Source organism: Elgaria multicarinata, chromosome 4 (assembly GCF_023053635.1).
Source record: "Elgaria multicarinata webbii isolate HBS135686 ecotype San Diego chromosome 4, rElgMul1.1.pri, whole genome shotgun sequence".
Classification (NCBI taxonomy): Eukaryota; Metazoa; Chordata; class Lepidosauria; order Squamata; family Anguidae; genus Elgaria; species Elgaria multicarinata.
The window spans coordinates 78967385-78985666 of NC_086174.1; the positions used below are offsets into that span (position 1 = coordinate 78967385).

At 40.3% G+C, this 18282-nt stretch overlaps 1 protein-coding gene across 1 annotated transcript; it reads left to right on the forward strand.

Annotated features, from left to right (window-relative positions):
• Positions 1-835: 835 nt before the first annotated feature.
• LOC134398407 (p53 apoptosis effector related to PMP-22-like) lies at positions 836-8740 on the forward strand. The gene is made up of 3 exons (XM_063125705.1): positions 836-1334; positions 5364-5507; positions 7718-8740. The coding sequence occupies exons 1-3, from the start codon at positions 1133-1135 to the stop codon at positions 7933-7935; spliced, it is 564 nt and encodes a 187-aa protein (XP_062981775.1). The 5' UTR covers positions 836-1132; the 3' UTR covers positions 7936-8740.
• The last annotated feature ends 9542 nt before the right edge of the window (positions 8741-18282 follow it).

An 18282-nucleotide genomic window follows, 5' to 3' on the forward strand; every position in this document is an offset into this window, starting at 1 on the left:
CATCTGTGGAAAGTTGGAGTATACAGTTTGTCTATCAAATAATTCATTCACCAAGGGTGTGTCTTCACGGTGCCGCTTTGCCCTCTTGAAATCCTGCAGCATCGCTGCTGCAGGTTAGGGGCAGGCAAGCTCATCAGGCCATTCAGCTCATCGGGGGCCCACCCCCTACCCTCTGCCAGCCTTCCCACTCTTCCGCTGACCTATCAGTGGTCACCATCCACCCTGGAATGCCCCAGCTAGACACCAAAGTCAGGTCAATATAGTGGAAGGACTGTGGTGACCTTGCTTCAAAGCAAAAACTCAGAGTAAGTCCCTGACTTTTTAAGTTTACAGCTTCAGAGAAATGCCCTGTGGTGGCTGCGAGTTAGCGGCTGCATTGTATAACCGACACAGCGCCACTGCACAGTCCCCACAGGGTAAATAAGGTGTATAGACACAACCCAAGTTACAATTCTGAACCTTCTTTGAGAAAAGCAATCACACATAATCTCATATAAACTAAGATCTGTTTGAAGTCTATATATCCTCCCAGCACTGTTGCATTAGAGCTGTTCACGCTCCTTATGTTTTCCTTACTACGTACCACAGGTAAGCCTCATGGGAAACCTCAGCTAGTTGTTTTGTTACTCTTTAATACAACTGTCTAGTTTTGTTTACAAAACTATGTTTTCATCCATCTTTGCTCTCATCCCCCCAAACACTTTGCTGCTCTTTGCTGTGCAATTTGTATAGCCAGGATAGGGTTAAAAGCTAATGGCAATAGGGTGTTGCCTATATTTAACTTAATTAGTAACAGACCAAAGAAATGAGAAGACAGGTTCCAAAATGAGCACGGACCCAACCCTGAATTTTCTTTCTAGCTCAACAGGTTGCTGCAGCGACTTGCGCATTGAAATTTAGGTGGAGTTCTTTTCTTTTTTGCCTACCTGGATCAAGAAGCGGCTCTCTGTCTCTGCTTTCTGCTCTTCCTTCTTTTTCTTCTCTCTCCCTGACTTACAGACAGACAGACACAGACACACACACACACTTTTTGTCAGCCTTTATTAAACTGCTGTTTTTCCTAGACCACTGAAGCAACAGCAGGGAGACCTTTTTGCTTACCAGTCAAGCCACTGAAGAACTCCCAAGCAAGATGGTTAAGTATGGCCTGGATTACACCCGCTGCAGATGGATCTTGCCTCTTCTGCTGGGCCTAGCAATGATCTTTGGCATCATTGCACTTCTTGGTTGGGGCTGGATCTACTCCCAAACCCTGCCGCGTACAGTTCAAGGCTCGTTATGGAGGCTATGTAACGTACAAAATGAAGGGGATTGCATGTCGCTCATGGATTTTGGTAAGAATCCCAGTGATGAAGGCTTTGCTCCAACGACAGATATGGCTACTCGGGCCATTATCTATACTATTTGAAAGGGGAAGGGGAGTTTAAGGAAGACAGTAATGTGGCTCGATTGATGAATGTGGATGACGTTTTGTTCCATAATGATTTTCTCATACTCCAGATCTGGTTGCTTCTGCCCACTTTCTCCAATACCTCCTATGTTTTTCTCCAAAATGAAAATGTTTAGATGTTTATTGCTTTAAGAAGGGGACTGAGTTTTAGTGATTGTGATGAGGAGAAACTTTGAAATGTTTTTTTAAAACAACAACAACAACAACGTTATAAATGAATAATCTTTCCCTAAGTTTTCTTGGAGCAATTTGATATCCATTGGTATACCCACATGAGTAAAGTGTGGTTAACAGATCTCCTTTTGTATCCCCCTGCACTTTCCTGCATGATTAGAAATGGTTTGGGATAAATGTGCGGGCACTGACAAGCAGAGACACTGCAATAAAAGCATAATCTTAAACTTAATTGTGCAAAACTAAGCTTTGCATATTTTGGGGTCAGGGGAAATGTAATCGAGTCCATTTTGCATGCCCCACTTCAGAAAGAGAGACAGACAGACGGGAGACTCGTAGACAAACCGCTGGGGCAAATGATGTAATCTCTGTATCAAAACAGGCCCTTCTGGCACTTTTCTGTTAAGCTTGCAGTAGAACGTATTTGATCTAAAAAGTAATTTCTCATATCTAACTATTGTCTTTGATATGCCCGGAATGAAGACAATGCCATGAGCATTTTCTTCAGATTGACCCTGTTTTCTAGCGCATCTATATTTTAAATCTATATTCTATATTAAATCTATATTCTTAATCCGTAACTACCACTATTTTCAGTACTAAATCAATCTTAAAGTAGGAGTAGCAGCAGGAAAAATATTGGGTTATGTTCAAGTGTCAAATTATAGGTCAGTCATAGTATGCGCACATCAAAACCCACTAGAAAAGCAAACAAAGTATCCATACCTTTGGTCAATGGACATAGAGTAAGCCCTTCCCCTGCAACACACACCTTCATGTAATAACCACCAACTTTGATGTGTGTGTTTTTAAGGGTTTAGACACATTCATGGAGTATAAGGCTATTAACGGTTGTAGGTTATGAAGGTTATACGTTACTTTCTGAATCTGAGGCAACTTGTCTCTGAATGCCCATCCCCGAGGAACCGCATCAGGGGAGAGTTATTGTTCTTAGTTCCTGCTTTTAATACATCTTCCCATAGGCATCTGATTGGCCATTGCAAGAAACGGGTTGCTGGATTAAATATGCCTTTGGTCTAATCCAGCAAAGCTCTAGATCATGTTGAGTTCATTAATGTTCTCAGCGTCCCTCTGTCGACATCGGGAGAGTCTCAAGGATCAAAATGCTTCTCTTTCGTCAATGCACTTTAATTAAGAAAATTAGATTTGGCAGTGTTGGTTTCCTTTTCATATTTTGAATGAAAGATGAATATTTTGTTATGGTTGAATAGAAAAATAGGGAAGAAAGGAGAGTGCAATAGCTCCTTCCTGCTCACTCTCTGCACATGCTCTGTTTTATTTTGTAAGCTACTTCAGCAATCTTTGGATCCAAGTGACAAAATGGCCAGCTAGAGAAATGGATACGTGGATAAGGATTGTGAGCTATATCTTACCTCCCAAGGCTTTCCCCTCTGGAAAAACTCTGATCTTCCTTAGAAAAAAATGACCAAAGGAAGAGTCCAAAGGGTGGCAATGTAGGAAAATCCTTGATGAACCAGAGATGGTTTGCTTTATCCTGGTTTAAATTAACATGTTTAAAAGAATGTCTACATAGCTGAATTTTTCAATACTTTCTTCTAAAACAATATCATGCAAATATGCATATGATATACTAAGTCTGCAATGTTTAGTCAATTAATTGGTTAGATTAATTGATTAAAAATATTTTGATCACCTAAAAAGGTACTCATGTTTAATTGGCCAGTATATTTTAATTTTTCATATATTATGAACATATGAAACATTGTTATCTTTTCGGTGCCAGGTTAAGACCTTCCTCTTCTCCCAAGCATTTAACAGCATTTAACAACATATGCTGAGTTTGTTTGTTTGTTTTTAATGAACCCCAGAATAGCTGTTTTTATAAGGATACTGTGTTTTTTATGCTTTTTATGTTTTTAAACTTTGTATATTTGTTTTAATGTTTACTGTTTTTAACTTTTGTAAACCGCCCAGAGAGCTTTGGCTATGGGGCGATATATAAATGCAATAAAATAAATAAATAAATAAATAAATACTTGATAATGCAAGTATCAAAACTGCAGGCCATTTTAAATGAGTCAGTGCCTCTTGTGTTTGGGAGAGAACATGGAACCTTATGGGATACTATGGCTTTTTCTCATAGTTGAGTGACTGTTCTAACGTGTGTGTGTGTGTGTGTGTGAGAGAGAGTGAGTTTCAATTGAAAGTCAGTGGGATAATTACATTGCTGTAATGTAACCTTATTCAACCTGGTGTCCTGCAGACATGTTGAACTACAACCCCCATCATTTATAAAGACAGAGGAAACGATAGGAAACTAGGGGGCTGTCTACACGTGGGGAAAACCCTACACCAGCTGTGAATTTGCACCCAGTCGGGTAGACGACACAGGTGCAGGTTTGTAGGCACTGCCGGGCTTCCCCGCGATGCTGTGTTTTTTAAAAGTTGGGGTTTTACCCCATTTTTTTTCAAAGGGAGCAACTTCAACATGGTACTTCTGCTGTGTAACATCAATCCACAGCCAATCCAGGACCAACCTGGGGGTGGAGCCTGGCGGAAGGCAACCAGCAGTTGGTCGCCTTCCACCAGGAAGTGGGGGGCAGCTCTGGGACCCCAATAGCCCCCCAGAAACCTCCTCAGCATTGGGATTACCTGACACCGCTCTGGGAGAGGGAAAGCATGGGGTTGAGGAGGGAGGTGGAGCTTGAGGCAGTATCATTCAACGGAGGCCTCCCACAAGTGGTGCCCACTGTTTGGGGTGTGGAGATTCAGCATTTCTGAGGGAAAGCCAAAATGTATGGAAATGCTTGTTTCGGGAATGAGGTGAGCTAGCAGAACTCCCATAAGGGAGCTCTGCTGATCTGCCCCGTTCTAGAAACAAATGAAATGCTGGTTTCTGAGTTTACCCCTGGAAGCATTAAATCTAATTTCCACAAGCTTGCAGAAGGGAATCAGTGGGGCTGCCTGCTCATGGACTGGAAGTGGTGCTCAGTTCCGCTGGTGGATGGGCAGACTTGGATACTGCCCTAGTGAGGATTACAAATGGAAGACAGTGTTGTCTGGACCCCCTGTAAAATTTTGAGTTTGAATCACAGCAATTGCAGAATAAAAACATCAACTGTCTCCACAACACTTTCAAATTATTCCTGCATAACCCTTTCCAAAGAGATCAGCGTTGCTGTGGCAATAAGCTCTTAACGCTGAAGTCATGCTTCCATGGTGTGTGCACACATAGTCTTTTGTCCCCAGTCAAATAGGTTGTTGAAACAATATAATAACCCTGCAAAACCTGTTTGACAGAGAGAAAGATAGGATGAGTACACACTCCAAGAGCAGTGATCCCTCTTTCAGACTCCTGAGGGAGAAAATAACATCCATCATCTCCAGGGTTACCCTAAATAGTCCATACAGAGATGGACACACAGGGTACTTCCATGTGATTTTTTATTATTATTGTGCAATTGTTGTGCCACATTTATGAGATCTTATGCACTGTGTGTGTTTCAGACAATGGTGTCATCCATTTTTCCGCTTCCATCATTTTTCTTATCACAGAAAATCCATTAAGAAGAGAAAGATGGAATAGCTGAACAATACCTTTTGACTGGTAATGCTTTGTCCATCTGGAAGCACCTATCCATCAAGTGTTCCCATTCTCATATACAAATATATGGACACACATCCTCTTTAATGGATGAATAAAATTTAATGAGTATCTCAGTGAGCTATTATTATTTGTTTTTATTTTTTTTTGCAGCCTGGGGTAGAGGTGCAGCTGGCACTTTCTTAGTTGGATTTGTGCTCATAGTTATCTGTTTTGCCTTGTCCATCATCGCGTTTGCTATCCGAACACTCCGTTTCAACTTCTTGAGAGGAATAGGAGGCCTGTGTTTTGTTGCTGGTAAGATTGAGTACTGAAGTAAAAATTATTTTAGGGTGCTTGGGTTTTGAGACAGTAGTTGTTGCTTTGGGGGTAGGGAAACAGGAGTATCTTTTTAAACCGAGTAAGAATTCAGCAGGAACACCATCTGAGATCATTTTAGGGGGGCTGCAAAATTCAACAAGGTGCAAATGTCTGCTTATAAGAGCACACAAAATGGGAACACGCCTTTAAAATTTGCCCATTTAATTGTTTGTAGAACTAGTAAGTTGGACAGTATCAAATGTGGCCTGCAGCATTGGAAGTGGAGAGAATGGCAGAAAGACCTCTCTATGCCATTCCTGAGGGCATCCCTGGAAATAATACGAGAATGAGGGACCTGCAACAAAATATCACAAAACGTATTACGTCTCCTCCCTCTGCCTTCCCACCCCACAAGAGAGGATTGCTCCTATTCAGGACTCCAGCCAGCCTAGAAGTGTTCAGGCTTCTTGGAGCCGGGGTAAGAGTTTCCTAGCCCCCTCATACTCCAAGACTTCCCCTGCTGTGATATACAGCAGGGGCTTGTCTACATTATGGGTTTGCCCTGGAGTGGATTTGCAGTAGCGGCAGTTCATCTACATGATGCAGCCGCCATTGTGAAGCCATCCAGGGGCAAACCCCAGAAACTCTGCTGAAAAAAAGTCGGGCACTTACCCTGACATTTTTGTCTGCAGAGGCTTGTCAAAGCCAATGGCACCCCATGATTGGTTGCCATCGGCTGGACAGGGGAGGAGGCGGACCTCCAGGAGTTCAGGAGAACCCCGTGGTAAATAAAAATAAATACAAAAGGGGTGGGTGGAGAGGAATAGGGCCTGTTCCTTCCCCCCATTTTTAAAATCTGTATCTGAGAAGCTGTACAGATACAGATAATAATAATAATAATAATAATAATAATAATAATAATAATAATAATAATAATAGGGAGGAACGGGCATCCAGAAAGAGGTCAGAGGAAGGAGAGGTGGTTCAGGCACCCTGCGTCCCTCTCCTCGTCCTCCTCTGGCTGCCTCATTCCTTCCCCATCCCTCCTGGTGCTCAGCGTATTGGCATCTGCGGTGGAAAGTCTGCATTTGCATTCCTTCTCATGCAGATGCTGGGAAGGAATGCAAGTGCGGGAGACTGAGGCCTCACAGCACCCAGGCGCCACCATCAAGATGGGGGCTCAGGTTTGAAACTGGCTGCTGCCCCAGACTTGACTATTTTATAGTAATAGATAGATAGAGTGTGGTTGTTCTGCTGAACAGGAAAGAGAAGATGAACTCAACATTATAAATATCCTGGGCAGGATCTACACTACAGCTTTATAACAGCTTATAATGGTTTTGACAACTGCTTGGGCCCAGGACACACTCCATGTACTGTTTTCAAAACATTTTCAAAGTGTTATCCTGCTTGGTGTAGATCTGGAAGCAAATAGGTTCACAGTTGTCAGGCCCCTGGTGGAGAAAGGCGAAATTATTATTATTATTTTCATTTTCTTTTCATTTACAAACTTATAGACTTCTTACTTTGGGAGTCCCCTGAGTATGTAGAACCCACTACCTATTTTTGGGTGGTCCCCTTTTGCTTCCAGACTAGTAGCCACTTAGCCACCCAAGATCATTTTTATTCATTTATTTGTTTAATAGGTTTATATACCACTTACCATATTTTAAAAATATATCTATTATTTAAATATTTTATGCTGCCTTTCCACAGAACTCAGTGTACCACAAATCAAAACAAAACAACAACAATAATACCATTCAAATGTAAAAATATATATCCAGCAATAAAATTATACTAAAATATTAAGGTCATAATCCTGTGCATGTTTAGAGAGAGAAAAAGGCCTATAATTCCCAGCATTCCCCCAGCTGGCTGGGGGAATGCTGAGAGTTGCAGGCCTTTTTTTCTGTCCCAACATGCATAGGGTTGCGTCTTTAGGCTGCAATCCCATACACTCTTACCTGGCAGTAAACTCCACTGAACACAATAGTAGTCATGGATGGGACTGAATAGCAAGACAACATTAAAACCACTAAAAGCAATTTAAAAGGCCAGATTGAAAAGATGGGTCAACACCTTTCCAAAAAGCCCAGGAGGGGGGGGGCAATACAGGAGAATAGTGCAGAAGGAGTGATATGCCTTTCTGTTTTCATGACCACTCATTTTGACTTAATGTTTTTTATTTTTTTATTTTTTTACAGCTGTGTTCTCACTAATGGGCCTTATCATCTACCCTGTAATGATATCAAAAGAGGTAATTTTACCTGTGAATACTGTGAATGAGTTCGGCTGGTCTTACGGCTTTGGGTGGACCATGTGTCTCATGGCAATAGGCCTCGGATTCTTCTTTTGCTGCATCCCCCTCTACGAAGATCATATTTTGGGAAACGTCAAGCCGTATTATTATCCAAATCTATAACTGCTAGGAGCAGCAGCAGAGACATCTTACTGATTTCCTGAATGTTTGGTTCCAAATTTAAAACTGCACACCTGTAACCACCCACTCATCCATCCACACATTAGTAGCAACATAAAGGCTTAGCAAATTTTTTAAAAGAACATTTAAAATCATTTAAGTATGTTAAAAATACGAAGTTATTTTCCATTTTTGTTTGGTGTGGGTTGGCTGGGCTTTTTTGCAACTTTTCTTGATCTCTAGTAATAATTGGGAGTCACCAGGCTTTGGTGTCTTTCTAAGGTAAAGCTGATAAATCAAACATTCACGAATTCATTGGCATAATGGATGAATTATGCATTCAAATGTACATATTTAATTGAATCTGATTTGTTCCCTCTAAAAGGGAATTTGGTGCCAGTGGCGTTGTTGTAAACAATCTACAAACATCTCCTCTTGTTTCAGCCCGTGGATTTACAATAATTTGTCAAAGAAATTATTTGCCAAATTATGTCAAGAAATATTTAGTCCAGAAAGCTCAGTATCTTAATCAAAAACCTAAAAATGTCTTCAGCACTGAACTACTGAAATATTCCTTTTAGTTGGTTAATATACTGATTAAAATCAGTACAGTTGACTGTAATGTTTAATCAGCCAATCTCCCAACATCTACTTGCATTACTCTGCATTCAGATATTCCTACATTGCAGGGAAACATGAGGCCTCCTGGTCTGCTTTTTCAGAACAGTGGGTTGGATTCAGACTCTCCTTTCCATGTATGGAAGGGCTCCTTCAAGCCATGGCATCTCCAATTTAAAAAAGAATCAGGTAGAAAAGGTGATATCAAAGATCTCTTAAGGTGCATGTTGAGACAGAGGAAAGGCCTGTGTATCTGAGACAGAGGAAAGGCCTACAACTCCCAGCATGCCCCAGCCATGCTAGCTTACTACATTCCTAATGTGATTGGGAAAACATTGTACTAGAAGTAACCCTATTTCTATTCTTTTGAATGGAAATACAGAATAAATATCTATATTATTACTTGTACTTCTATTCACACGTGCATGCCCATTTTCAAAGCAGGCGCCTTTCATCCACAAACCGTTTATAATAAATAGCTATCTCTCATAAGATGTTCTCAGAGCTGCAGAATAGCAAACTGGAAGCAAAGGTATAGAAGGTGACTGTTTGCTTTTGTATTCATATGTCTTAGTTTTGTCAGTTTGTTTTATGTGTACTAAACTTATAGCTTTCCCTAGCAGTCAATGCTTGAAAGAAAGAAAATTGTATCTTTGCCAAAAAATCTTCATTATGGTCTTTCCACAGAGGTAGTTGCTTTGCAATTAATATGTTTGTTTCTTTATATACAGCAAGTGTTAAGAAGCAGCACAGTCCTCTTCATCATAAACTGAAAGGATATAGATGCTGCACAAAGGAAGCCTAGTGCATAGATTGTAGTGTAGAGAATTGGGAAACTAGACCGCAGCAAAAGGGTCAGCTGGTAACTAGTTCCAGTATAGTATTGTTGCTACATTAACTCCTTTCCTTTGTTACTTACCTTGGCGGGGCAATACAATGGTTACTCCAAAATAAAAGTGCATAGAATTGTAGCCTTAGATTTTATGGCAGGAACTGTCTAGCGTATAATGTCCTGTATAATGTCCAAGGTGCTAGCTAAGTGTTAAATCAATAGTAGTAATGGTAGTAGTTGTAACTCCAACCCAACCATGCTTTTATGATGTAATTTTCTATGGTTCTTAACTGCATTTTAAATGTGATCTTGTATAATTAAAGTCGGTTAATAAAACCTTGCTGTCTGCCATTGAATGTGTAGGATTGGTATGAAAATGCTTAACAAACAACAACCCTACTTTAGCATGTAGGAAATGTTGCTTCTGAAGTCCATGAAATGACTCATATGTGCTTTGGAATTCTGTGACAGCATGTCCTTGCAAAACCAGTAACCCATTGGCACCCACCTATGATTTTTTTATGGGGTAACCAAAATACACAATCAGAAATATTACATAGCACAACCTCTCTGGACTATACCACTTTAGATTGCAGGTGGGAATTCTCTTTTTTGATTGGTTCCCCACATCAAAAACTCCTTGTAGAAAGTGAATATGCCTTTGGCTATCAACAGTGTATTGTCAGGTCTTAAGAAATATTTCCTCAGAACAGCTATACTGATAGCTCTACTTACAGAAGACCAAAACTGACAATACTTTGCCCCTTTTAGAAGGGCATTCAGTGGGCTTTGTGAAGCCCAGGGGGACAGACAGAACACAGACACAACATTATTATTATTATTATTATTATTATTTATTTATATAGCACCATCAATGTACATGGTGCTGTACAGAGTAAAACAGTAAATAGCAAGACCCTGCCGCATAGGCTTACAATCTAATAAAATCATAGTAAAACAATAAGGAGGGGAAGAGAATGCAAACAGGTACAGGGAAGGGTAAGCAGGCACAGGGTAGGGAAAAACTAACAGTAGAAAGTAACAGTAGAAGTGTCATAGAAGTGTCTTTGGCCAAGTTGAGATAGTGTGTGCCATTATGATTTTAAAAGGATGGAATGACCAGTCTTGTTTCAAGGAGGGTTCGAAAAAGGCAGTTTTTTCTCTCTATATATACACTTTGACTTTAAGGTCTTGGTGTCTCCTTGTACCTATAGTAAATACTGGCAAGTGGCTGGGGAAGGGATTTTATCTGCCTCTTGCCTGAGAGTAGTCCCATCCATGGAGCAATAGTCTTGTCCACTACTGGATAAAAACTGGGTGGGGTGAAGTATTTGAGCCTAGTCCACCTCAATCCCTGTTTTCTGATTGCTGAAATGAGGTGATACTCAAAAGGGGTGTCATTCCCAGAAACTTCATGAGCTCTGTGTTCTCTCTCAGCCTTTCTGATATTCAACACAGATTTCTAATGAAATAATTGTTAAAATGGGGGAAAGTATTAATTAATTGTTGAGATTTGTATTATGCCTTATCTACTAAAAAACCATCAACAATTTAAATAACAAAACCTTTAACAGTAAAAGCATTAAAATGTTAAAGCTACACATTCTGAAAAGCCAAGTTGAAAAGATGCAGTTTTACACCCTTTTCTAAAGGCCAAAAGAGTGAGGGCTTAGCATAGTTCTTGGGGTGGGGGGAAGTGCATTCCATAGTTTAGGGGCAACACAGGAGAAAGCCCTTTTGTGCATGCCTGAAAAACTGACCTCTAAGCGAAATGGTGCCTTCAAAAGTCTATCTCCAAAGTTCTTAATGATCCACCCCAGTGGTTTCATGGAAATATTAAACAACATGGGGGACAAGATAAACCCCGTGGGACTCCGCAGGCCAATGGGAGTGGAGTTGAAAAATCATCCCCCAGAACCACCTTCTGTACATGGCCTGAAAGAAAGATCTAGAACCGCTCCAACCCCCTCCCTTAGGCTCAACCTTGCCAGGTAGTCCAGAAGGAGACCATAGTTGATGGTATTCTAAGCCATTGAGAGGTTCAAAAGAACTAATAGGGTCCTGTTCTCCACATCCAGCTCCTGATGCAGATCATCCACCAACATGAGCAAAACAGTCTCAGTTGCAGATCCCAGCAAAAAGCCCAACCGAAATGGGTGTAGATAATCACTTCTGTCCAGACACCATTACTTTCTCAATCAATTTTGCCAAGAATGTTACATTTGAAATTGGCTCATAGTTAAACAGAACTTCTGGGTCAAGAGAAGTTTTCTTTAATAAAGGTCTAATAACCGTCTCTTTTAAACAAGTGAGAACAACCCCCTCCTGCAAAGAGACATCAGTCACTTCTCTCACTCATGGCATCAGTCCCACCTTGGCTGATTTGGTGAGATGGGGGCCCTGGATACCCTGTCCATATTCCCAAAATCCATAAACTGAAAAGGATCCAAAACAACTGAACAAGACGTTGCTGAGGTTTCATCATTCTGATCTACCTCAATATTTGAGTCCATGTTAAGGCAAGATACAAAGTGAGCAACAGGATGATGATAATGATGATTATGATAGCAATAATAAATTTATTTCTTACCCGCTTCTCCATCCTGTTCGAGGCGAGGAACAACAGTAAGTATAAAATACACAAAGTACTGATTAAAAACATAGTATACATGGTTAAATTGTCCTAAAAAACATCCTAAATGCATCCTAAAAGCATCCTAAAATTCCACTGGATAGGCCTGCCAGAAGAGATAAGTCTTTATAGCTTTCTTAAATGCTAAAAGAATGTTAAGTTGACGAATCTCCTCCGGCAGGCCATTCCACAGTCTGGGAGCAGCAGAAGAGAAAGTCTTCTGGGTAATACCTGTCAGCTTAGATTTGATAGCCCTGAAATAACACTAATGGGACATTATGGTCAGACTTGTAGCTGGATAGGGGTTGGCAGGAATCTCCAGCAAAGGATGAAAAGTGTCTAGATATTTGATTGAGTATATGGGATTGGAAAGCTCTTACTCTCATCTCAGGTCCTTGGGCTGGCAAACAAAAGAAATAATAGGGTTACTGATTATAAGGTGATGTGGCAACCTTACAATTACTAAGGTGCTGCCTTTTGAGATGACAGGGGAGAAAGACATCCCTTCTGAAGCCACCACGAGATATAATGATGCCTACATTATATGCTTTTAGACGCCAGGTGAAGACCTTTTTATTCTCCCAGCATTTTAACAGTCTATAAATAAATTTTAACTTGGTGTTTTAAATTTGTAATTTTGCATTGCTGCTGTTTTTATCTGGTTGAGCTTTTATATTGTATTTTATATTATGGTTTTATACTGTTGTTTTATATTTTGAATGTTTTTAATTTTTGTGAACCGCCCAGAGAGCTCCGGCTATTGGGCGGTGTAGAAATGTAATAAATAAATAAATAAATAAATAAATAAATATTAGCTCAGTCCTGCTACCCTCATTCCTTCAAACTCCATAGTCACTTGGCTTATTCTTCAAACAAGTTGCCTCCATTTCCATGATGTGAGACAAAGGTGAGGCTGTCTTCGCTCTCCAGACCTGGCATGTCCATCCCTTTCAAGCATGGTGAAAAATGACTATGACAAAGGAGTTTCCAGTTCTTTGTTTCTTCCCCGCCCCAAGCCGCCTCACAGACTGTTGTGATAGCAGTAATTAGTCTGGTTTGGTCTTTAAGGGTGGGGATTTTCTTCCAACATTCACCAGGCCATCTGAGCTACCGCTGCACCACCTGTGGTGACTGGCTCCCTGTGGTAACCTCTGCCTGTGAGGAAAGATCATCCCAGAGCCATTAGAGATGCTGATAAGCTTATACACTCTGGGCTTAAACACTCGGGAATTCACTGTGACCAAATGACAGAAGTTCACAGTTTCATACGTTTTATATATACACAGATATTTTTTTAGTGGGTTCTGGTGTGCATCATGCTCATCCCATGTATCCTTACAACAACCTCTGTGGAGGATTTGGGCAGGACCACAGTGACTTCGTCCAAGGTAACATCAGGCCTGACAAGACAGTTCTTTTATCTAGTTGTCAAAAGAGTTAAACCTTGTACAAAACTGAGAAAGATAACAAAAGCTGAAAATGTCTCACTAGAGCTTGAATTCCTGAGTGAGTCTGTAGTGGACACAAAATAAATAACAAAGGAGCCAAGAGTCCTTTTGCCTTTTCTAATAATAAAACATAAACACCAGGAAAGATTGCAAATATGGATAGGGTTTTTAATGTGAGCAGTTGGAAATCAAAGCAGCATGATATATATGCCTAGGCTTGTATGTAAAGGCTCTCACAGACACTCCTCAGGCGTGGCTCTTACTCATCTAAAACTCGAGCCAAATGAAACACAAGCATTCTCTATTCATACCATGTGAATGGGTGTTTTTTGGGGGGGGGATTTGGTCTATTTCTGAAGACAGAGAGCATAATGTAAATGTAAAGCATTTGTAACAGTGTGACTTCTTGACACTCTACTAAAAAGGCTAAATTTGATTATAGAACTTGTAACTGTGGGTTCACCTTTGTAGTTTATAAACCATAACAGACATTGGTGATGAGAATAAGGGAACAGTCAACTGATACGTGAAGAGGGCAGGCAGACTAAGAAGAGGCTAGAGGGGAACTCCTCTCCCACGGGCTTGTCACCTTCCCTTGACACCGCTGCCTCCTTCATTCTCTCTCTTCTAACTTGACGACTTCCACTTCAGTATATTTCGGGTGTGTGCGCGCAGAGATGGCACTGGGGACAAATATAGCAGACACATCTGTCTTCAACTCTCTTTGCTCCCAACCACAGGTCAGAAACACACCTGGTCGGTTTCAGAGCCTAACGCTTAAATCTCAAAGCTGCTTTGGATTTCAAGTGGTGCCAGTAGCAAGATGATGATGAGAGAAGGGAACAGAAAGACAGGGGAAAATAGAACTGGTAGTAGAGAGAGATGAAAAGGAGGGTGGATGTGCAGAAGAGAAACATGGGGTCTGATTGTCATTAGTGGATAAGGAGCAGATGTCCAAAGGCAAACTTTGGCCCAGGTTGTCCACTGTGGGTATTGTAGTACATTGTCATTAGATATCTTTAAATACTAGAAACAGTGTAATTTTCTACTGATGAAAATTTTGCTTGTGCACATGTTTCAGAATTTAACATTTTCCTATGGAAATGTTTAAACTTAGGAGAAGCCATATTTTCTGCTCATTGTTCTAAAAGGGTTTAGAAAAATACTGCACACTGAAAGCTACCCACTGAAAAGCTGAATCAGCAGAAAACCTCTCTTAATAAGAGATGAAAAATTCAGATCTCTGTTGCAACTTGTTTTGTGCTCTTCCCTTAAGCTAGGGCTGGATGAAGCCACACTTCACTGGAGAAAACTTCCAATAAGCAACCCTTTGCATTGTGTACCAAGAAACTGTTCTCCTGAAATCGCTGGAGGGCACTTAGGCAATTGCCAGGGAAGCTTTCCAGCATGGAAATCAAAGTTACATGACTTTTTCCCATGGCAGAACTGCAGTGGTGTTTTAGAAGCCATATAATTGCATGCAAGAACCCCACCCTCTTGCCCTGCTATTCAATTACTGGGCATACTTTCCCAACTGGTTTAATCACGAACAGATGCCAGAAACATTTCAAACAAACCAAAGTCACCTATTTTATGGAAGCTACAATAGGATGGCATCCATCATTAGTAGATTCTCAATATCCTTTCCTTTGTATCGAATTAATTTTGCTTTAAAACTGATAAAAAATAAAAGTAGAAGAAAAAGAAAACATTGGAGGATGTCAACTAAAAGAAAGGTTAGAATGCTGCTGTTTTCTGTAGTGAACACGTTAAGAGCTTTTCTAAATGAGACAATTTAACCTCTGTTTCTACTTTTGGGTTCATAGCAGAATTAAGATTGGAGCTGTACATGAAATTATTTTCTTTTCCTGTCTTTCTATACTTGCAAAACTTATATGCAGATAGGCCTCAACATGCGTTGAAACTGCTCTTTTGGAGTGCTAAGAGAAAGTTGGAAGGCAGGTGCACAGAATGTCACCTAAAGATCTTCAGGGATTTGTTGCATAGCCGTTGGGAAACTTCATATGCTCTGTGAGCATAAAACCAAGACAGTCATTAACCAGATGTGACTATGTATAATGTAATATAGAAGAATTCTGAATCATAATACCTGTGAAGAGCTTTGAAGATATACGTAAATGGGTTCAGCATTAAAATATCGCTGGCCGCTAAAGGTAGCAACTAATCGTTAGGTAGATCGTTTTCTAGATGCCATTACACCCATTATATTAGGAACCACCCATTTGCCTAAGGTGCAATTGCCAGCAACAGTCCAAAGAAATACTAACGTGGTAAAGACAACACCCATCACTGAACAGGAAGTCACAACTGGTTAAGACATATTAACTCCAGGGCCATATCTACACCAAACAGGATATAACACTTTGGAAACGTTTTGAAAACTGTATATGAAGTATGTCCTGGGCCCAAACAATTGTCAATACCATTATAAACTGTTTTAAAGCAGTAGTGTAGATCCTGCCCAGGAAAGAAATTATGCTAGTTTATAGCAGGGGTGGACAACTTTGGAGGAGCCGGGGACCATTTTCCACCTCCCCCGAGGGCCACATTTATACTGTACTCTTGTCCCTTTTAAGGCCTTGAAGTTGTTTACCACTGAGATTTGGCAGCAAACTGCTGGGTTTGTTTGTTTTTTGTTAATGCCAGCCAGTGAATTTTGATGCTGGGTTGGAATCGGGATTGGTGAAGGACTGCACTATAGGCTCTCTCTCTCTCTCTCTCTCTCTCTCTGTGTGTGTGCTTGTGGCCCTGTGTCGCATGTTGCCCACCTATGGTTTATAGCATCGAGGAAGAAAAAAGAAAGACGGAACAGTTGGTAGGCCTTTACTAGCTGGATGAAATAGGCTGGACAGCTTGTTTATATACAGTGGAGTTAAACAGCTATATACAGTGAGGCTTTCATCTTAAATCTTTAGGTCTACAATGCCATGATAACTATTAGTTTAGTTATCATGGCTTTCTCCGAGTTTTGTGGAGATCACTTAGATCTTACAATTCTCACAATTGCAGCTCCCAGAAGTTAGGAAATGGCTATGAAACCATTTTCAGTCAGTAGTAGGGTGACCATATTTTGGAAACCAAAAAGGAGGACAACATGGTCGGCCCCCAAGGGGGCGTGTCCAGCACCAAGGGGGCGTTCCCACCTGAACATATCCTAAAAATCAATGGATGAACAGATCTGTTTCAAATTTGGTATGGCTAAAGCTCTACCTAAAAGCTATCATGGTGCCAACTTTCAGCTCTTTATCTTTAAAAATGACAGTTTAAAAATAATTTAAAAACCTCAATTTAAAAAAATCTAAAAAATCAATGGATGAACGGATCTATTTCAAATTTGGTATGACTAAAGCCCTTCCTAAGAGCTACCATCGTGCCAAATTTCATGTCTTTATCTTAAAAAATGACAGAGTTATAAGCATTTTTGTTAATTCCCATTAGAGCTGCTCTTTGGAAAAATCCGGATTTCCCCTCCCCCCCAGATTTGTCACCAAAAACCCAGACAAATCCGGGCAAATCCGGTCATATGGTCACCCTAGCTCAGTAGTAGATATGATCTTAGTCTCTTGTGGGAATCAGCACACCAAACTCTTATTTGTGCATGCATTCATCTGTATTCAGTACTCCTCCACGTTCTTACACTTCAGAACACTAGAACAATGTAATTCTGACTTGATCATGTGATATATCTTTTAATGCTTTCCTTTTTTAATCTCAATGGGTAAAGGTGTTTATTTTCCACATTGTATCAACCTTTCTTTCAGGCCACCTCATGCATTTGATTCCACCCTACAAAGGTTCATGTCACAATAATTGTATGAATGTGCCTTTTAAGGTGCCACCAGACTCTTCAAACGTAATCTGAAATATATTTAATTATAATTCCCTTTCAGGTTAATTTTAAATATTTAAAATAAAATAACGGGTTGCTTTAATTTTTATTCTGCTGATTTATGTTATTCTTCCAAATGTATATGTATTCCTTTAAATTGTTTTGCAACATTCATAAAACGTATTGATAAATGGAGTAATATCACTCTAACAAGTGAGGCCTCCTTTTGAACAGTGTCATTCATATTTGAGAAGAAATAGAACAAGGACAAAGAGGAACAACTACTGTGACTGTAGACTGGAGAATGAGACAGCAGGTAGCCCAGGGGGTATATTCACATTTGGAGCTAAAAGTGGTTCTTGCTTCAACTGGATTCATAATATGAATGTGTAAACCCTTCACGAGGCAGAATGTGTTACAAATGCTTCTCCATATCTTTTTAATGGGGAGGACTTATCCTAATATTAAATTACAATACTGCTATTTCATCAAGACCATTATTGTGAATAAGCAGACGATCATCCTCCATCAATTATATGACTAAATTAACTCCCATTGATTTCGGAGTGTCTACTCTAAGTATGACTAAGTCTGGATCTAAGCCATTGTTTTTAAAGCACTTCATATATATTAGCTCAGCAATCTTTGGAACAACCCTATAAAGAAGGTCAGTGGTATTATCTCTATATTGCAAATGGGAGGAGGAAGCACAGGCCGAGAGACAGTGGCCTGCCTAAGGAACTATTAATATTTCCTTTCCTCCATCATGCCATACGGATCATGGCTGTCATAGGCAGTTGAGTGGAAGCTACTGTCATGTGCAATTTATAGTATAGAGATGAGAGATCTTTTTTCTATTGGTGACTGAGCACGACAATGCCTTTACTGTCAAAACTGCATGGGGCGAGGCACGGGGCGTTGGTTTAGGACCTGTAAGAAAGGAATCAAAAGAGCAAAATGCTCTTTTTCC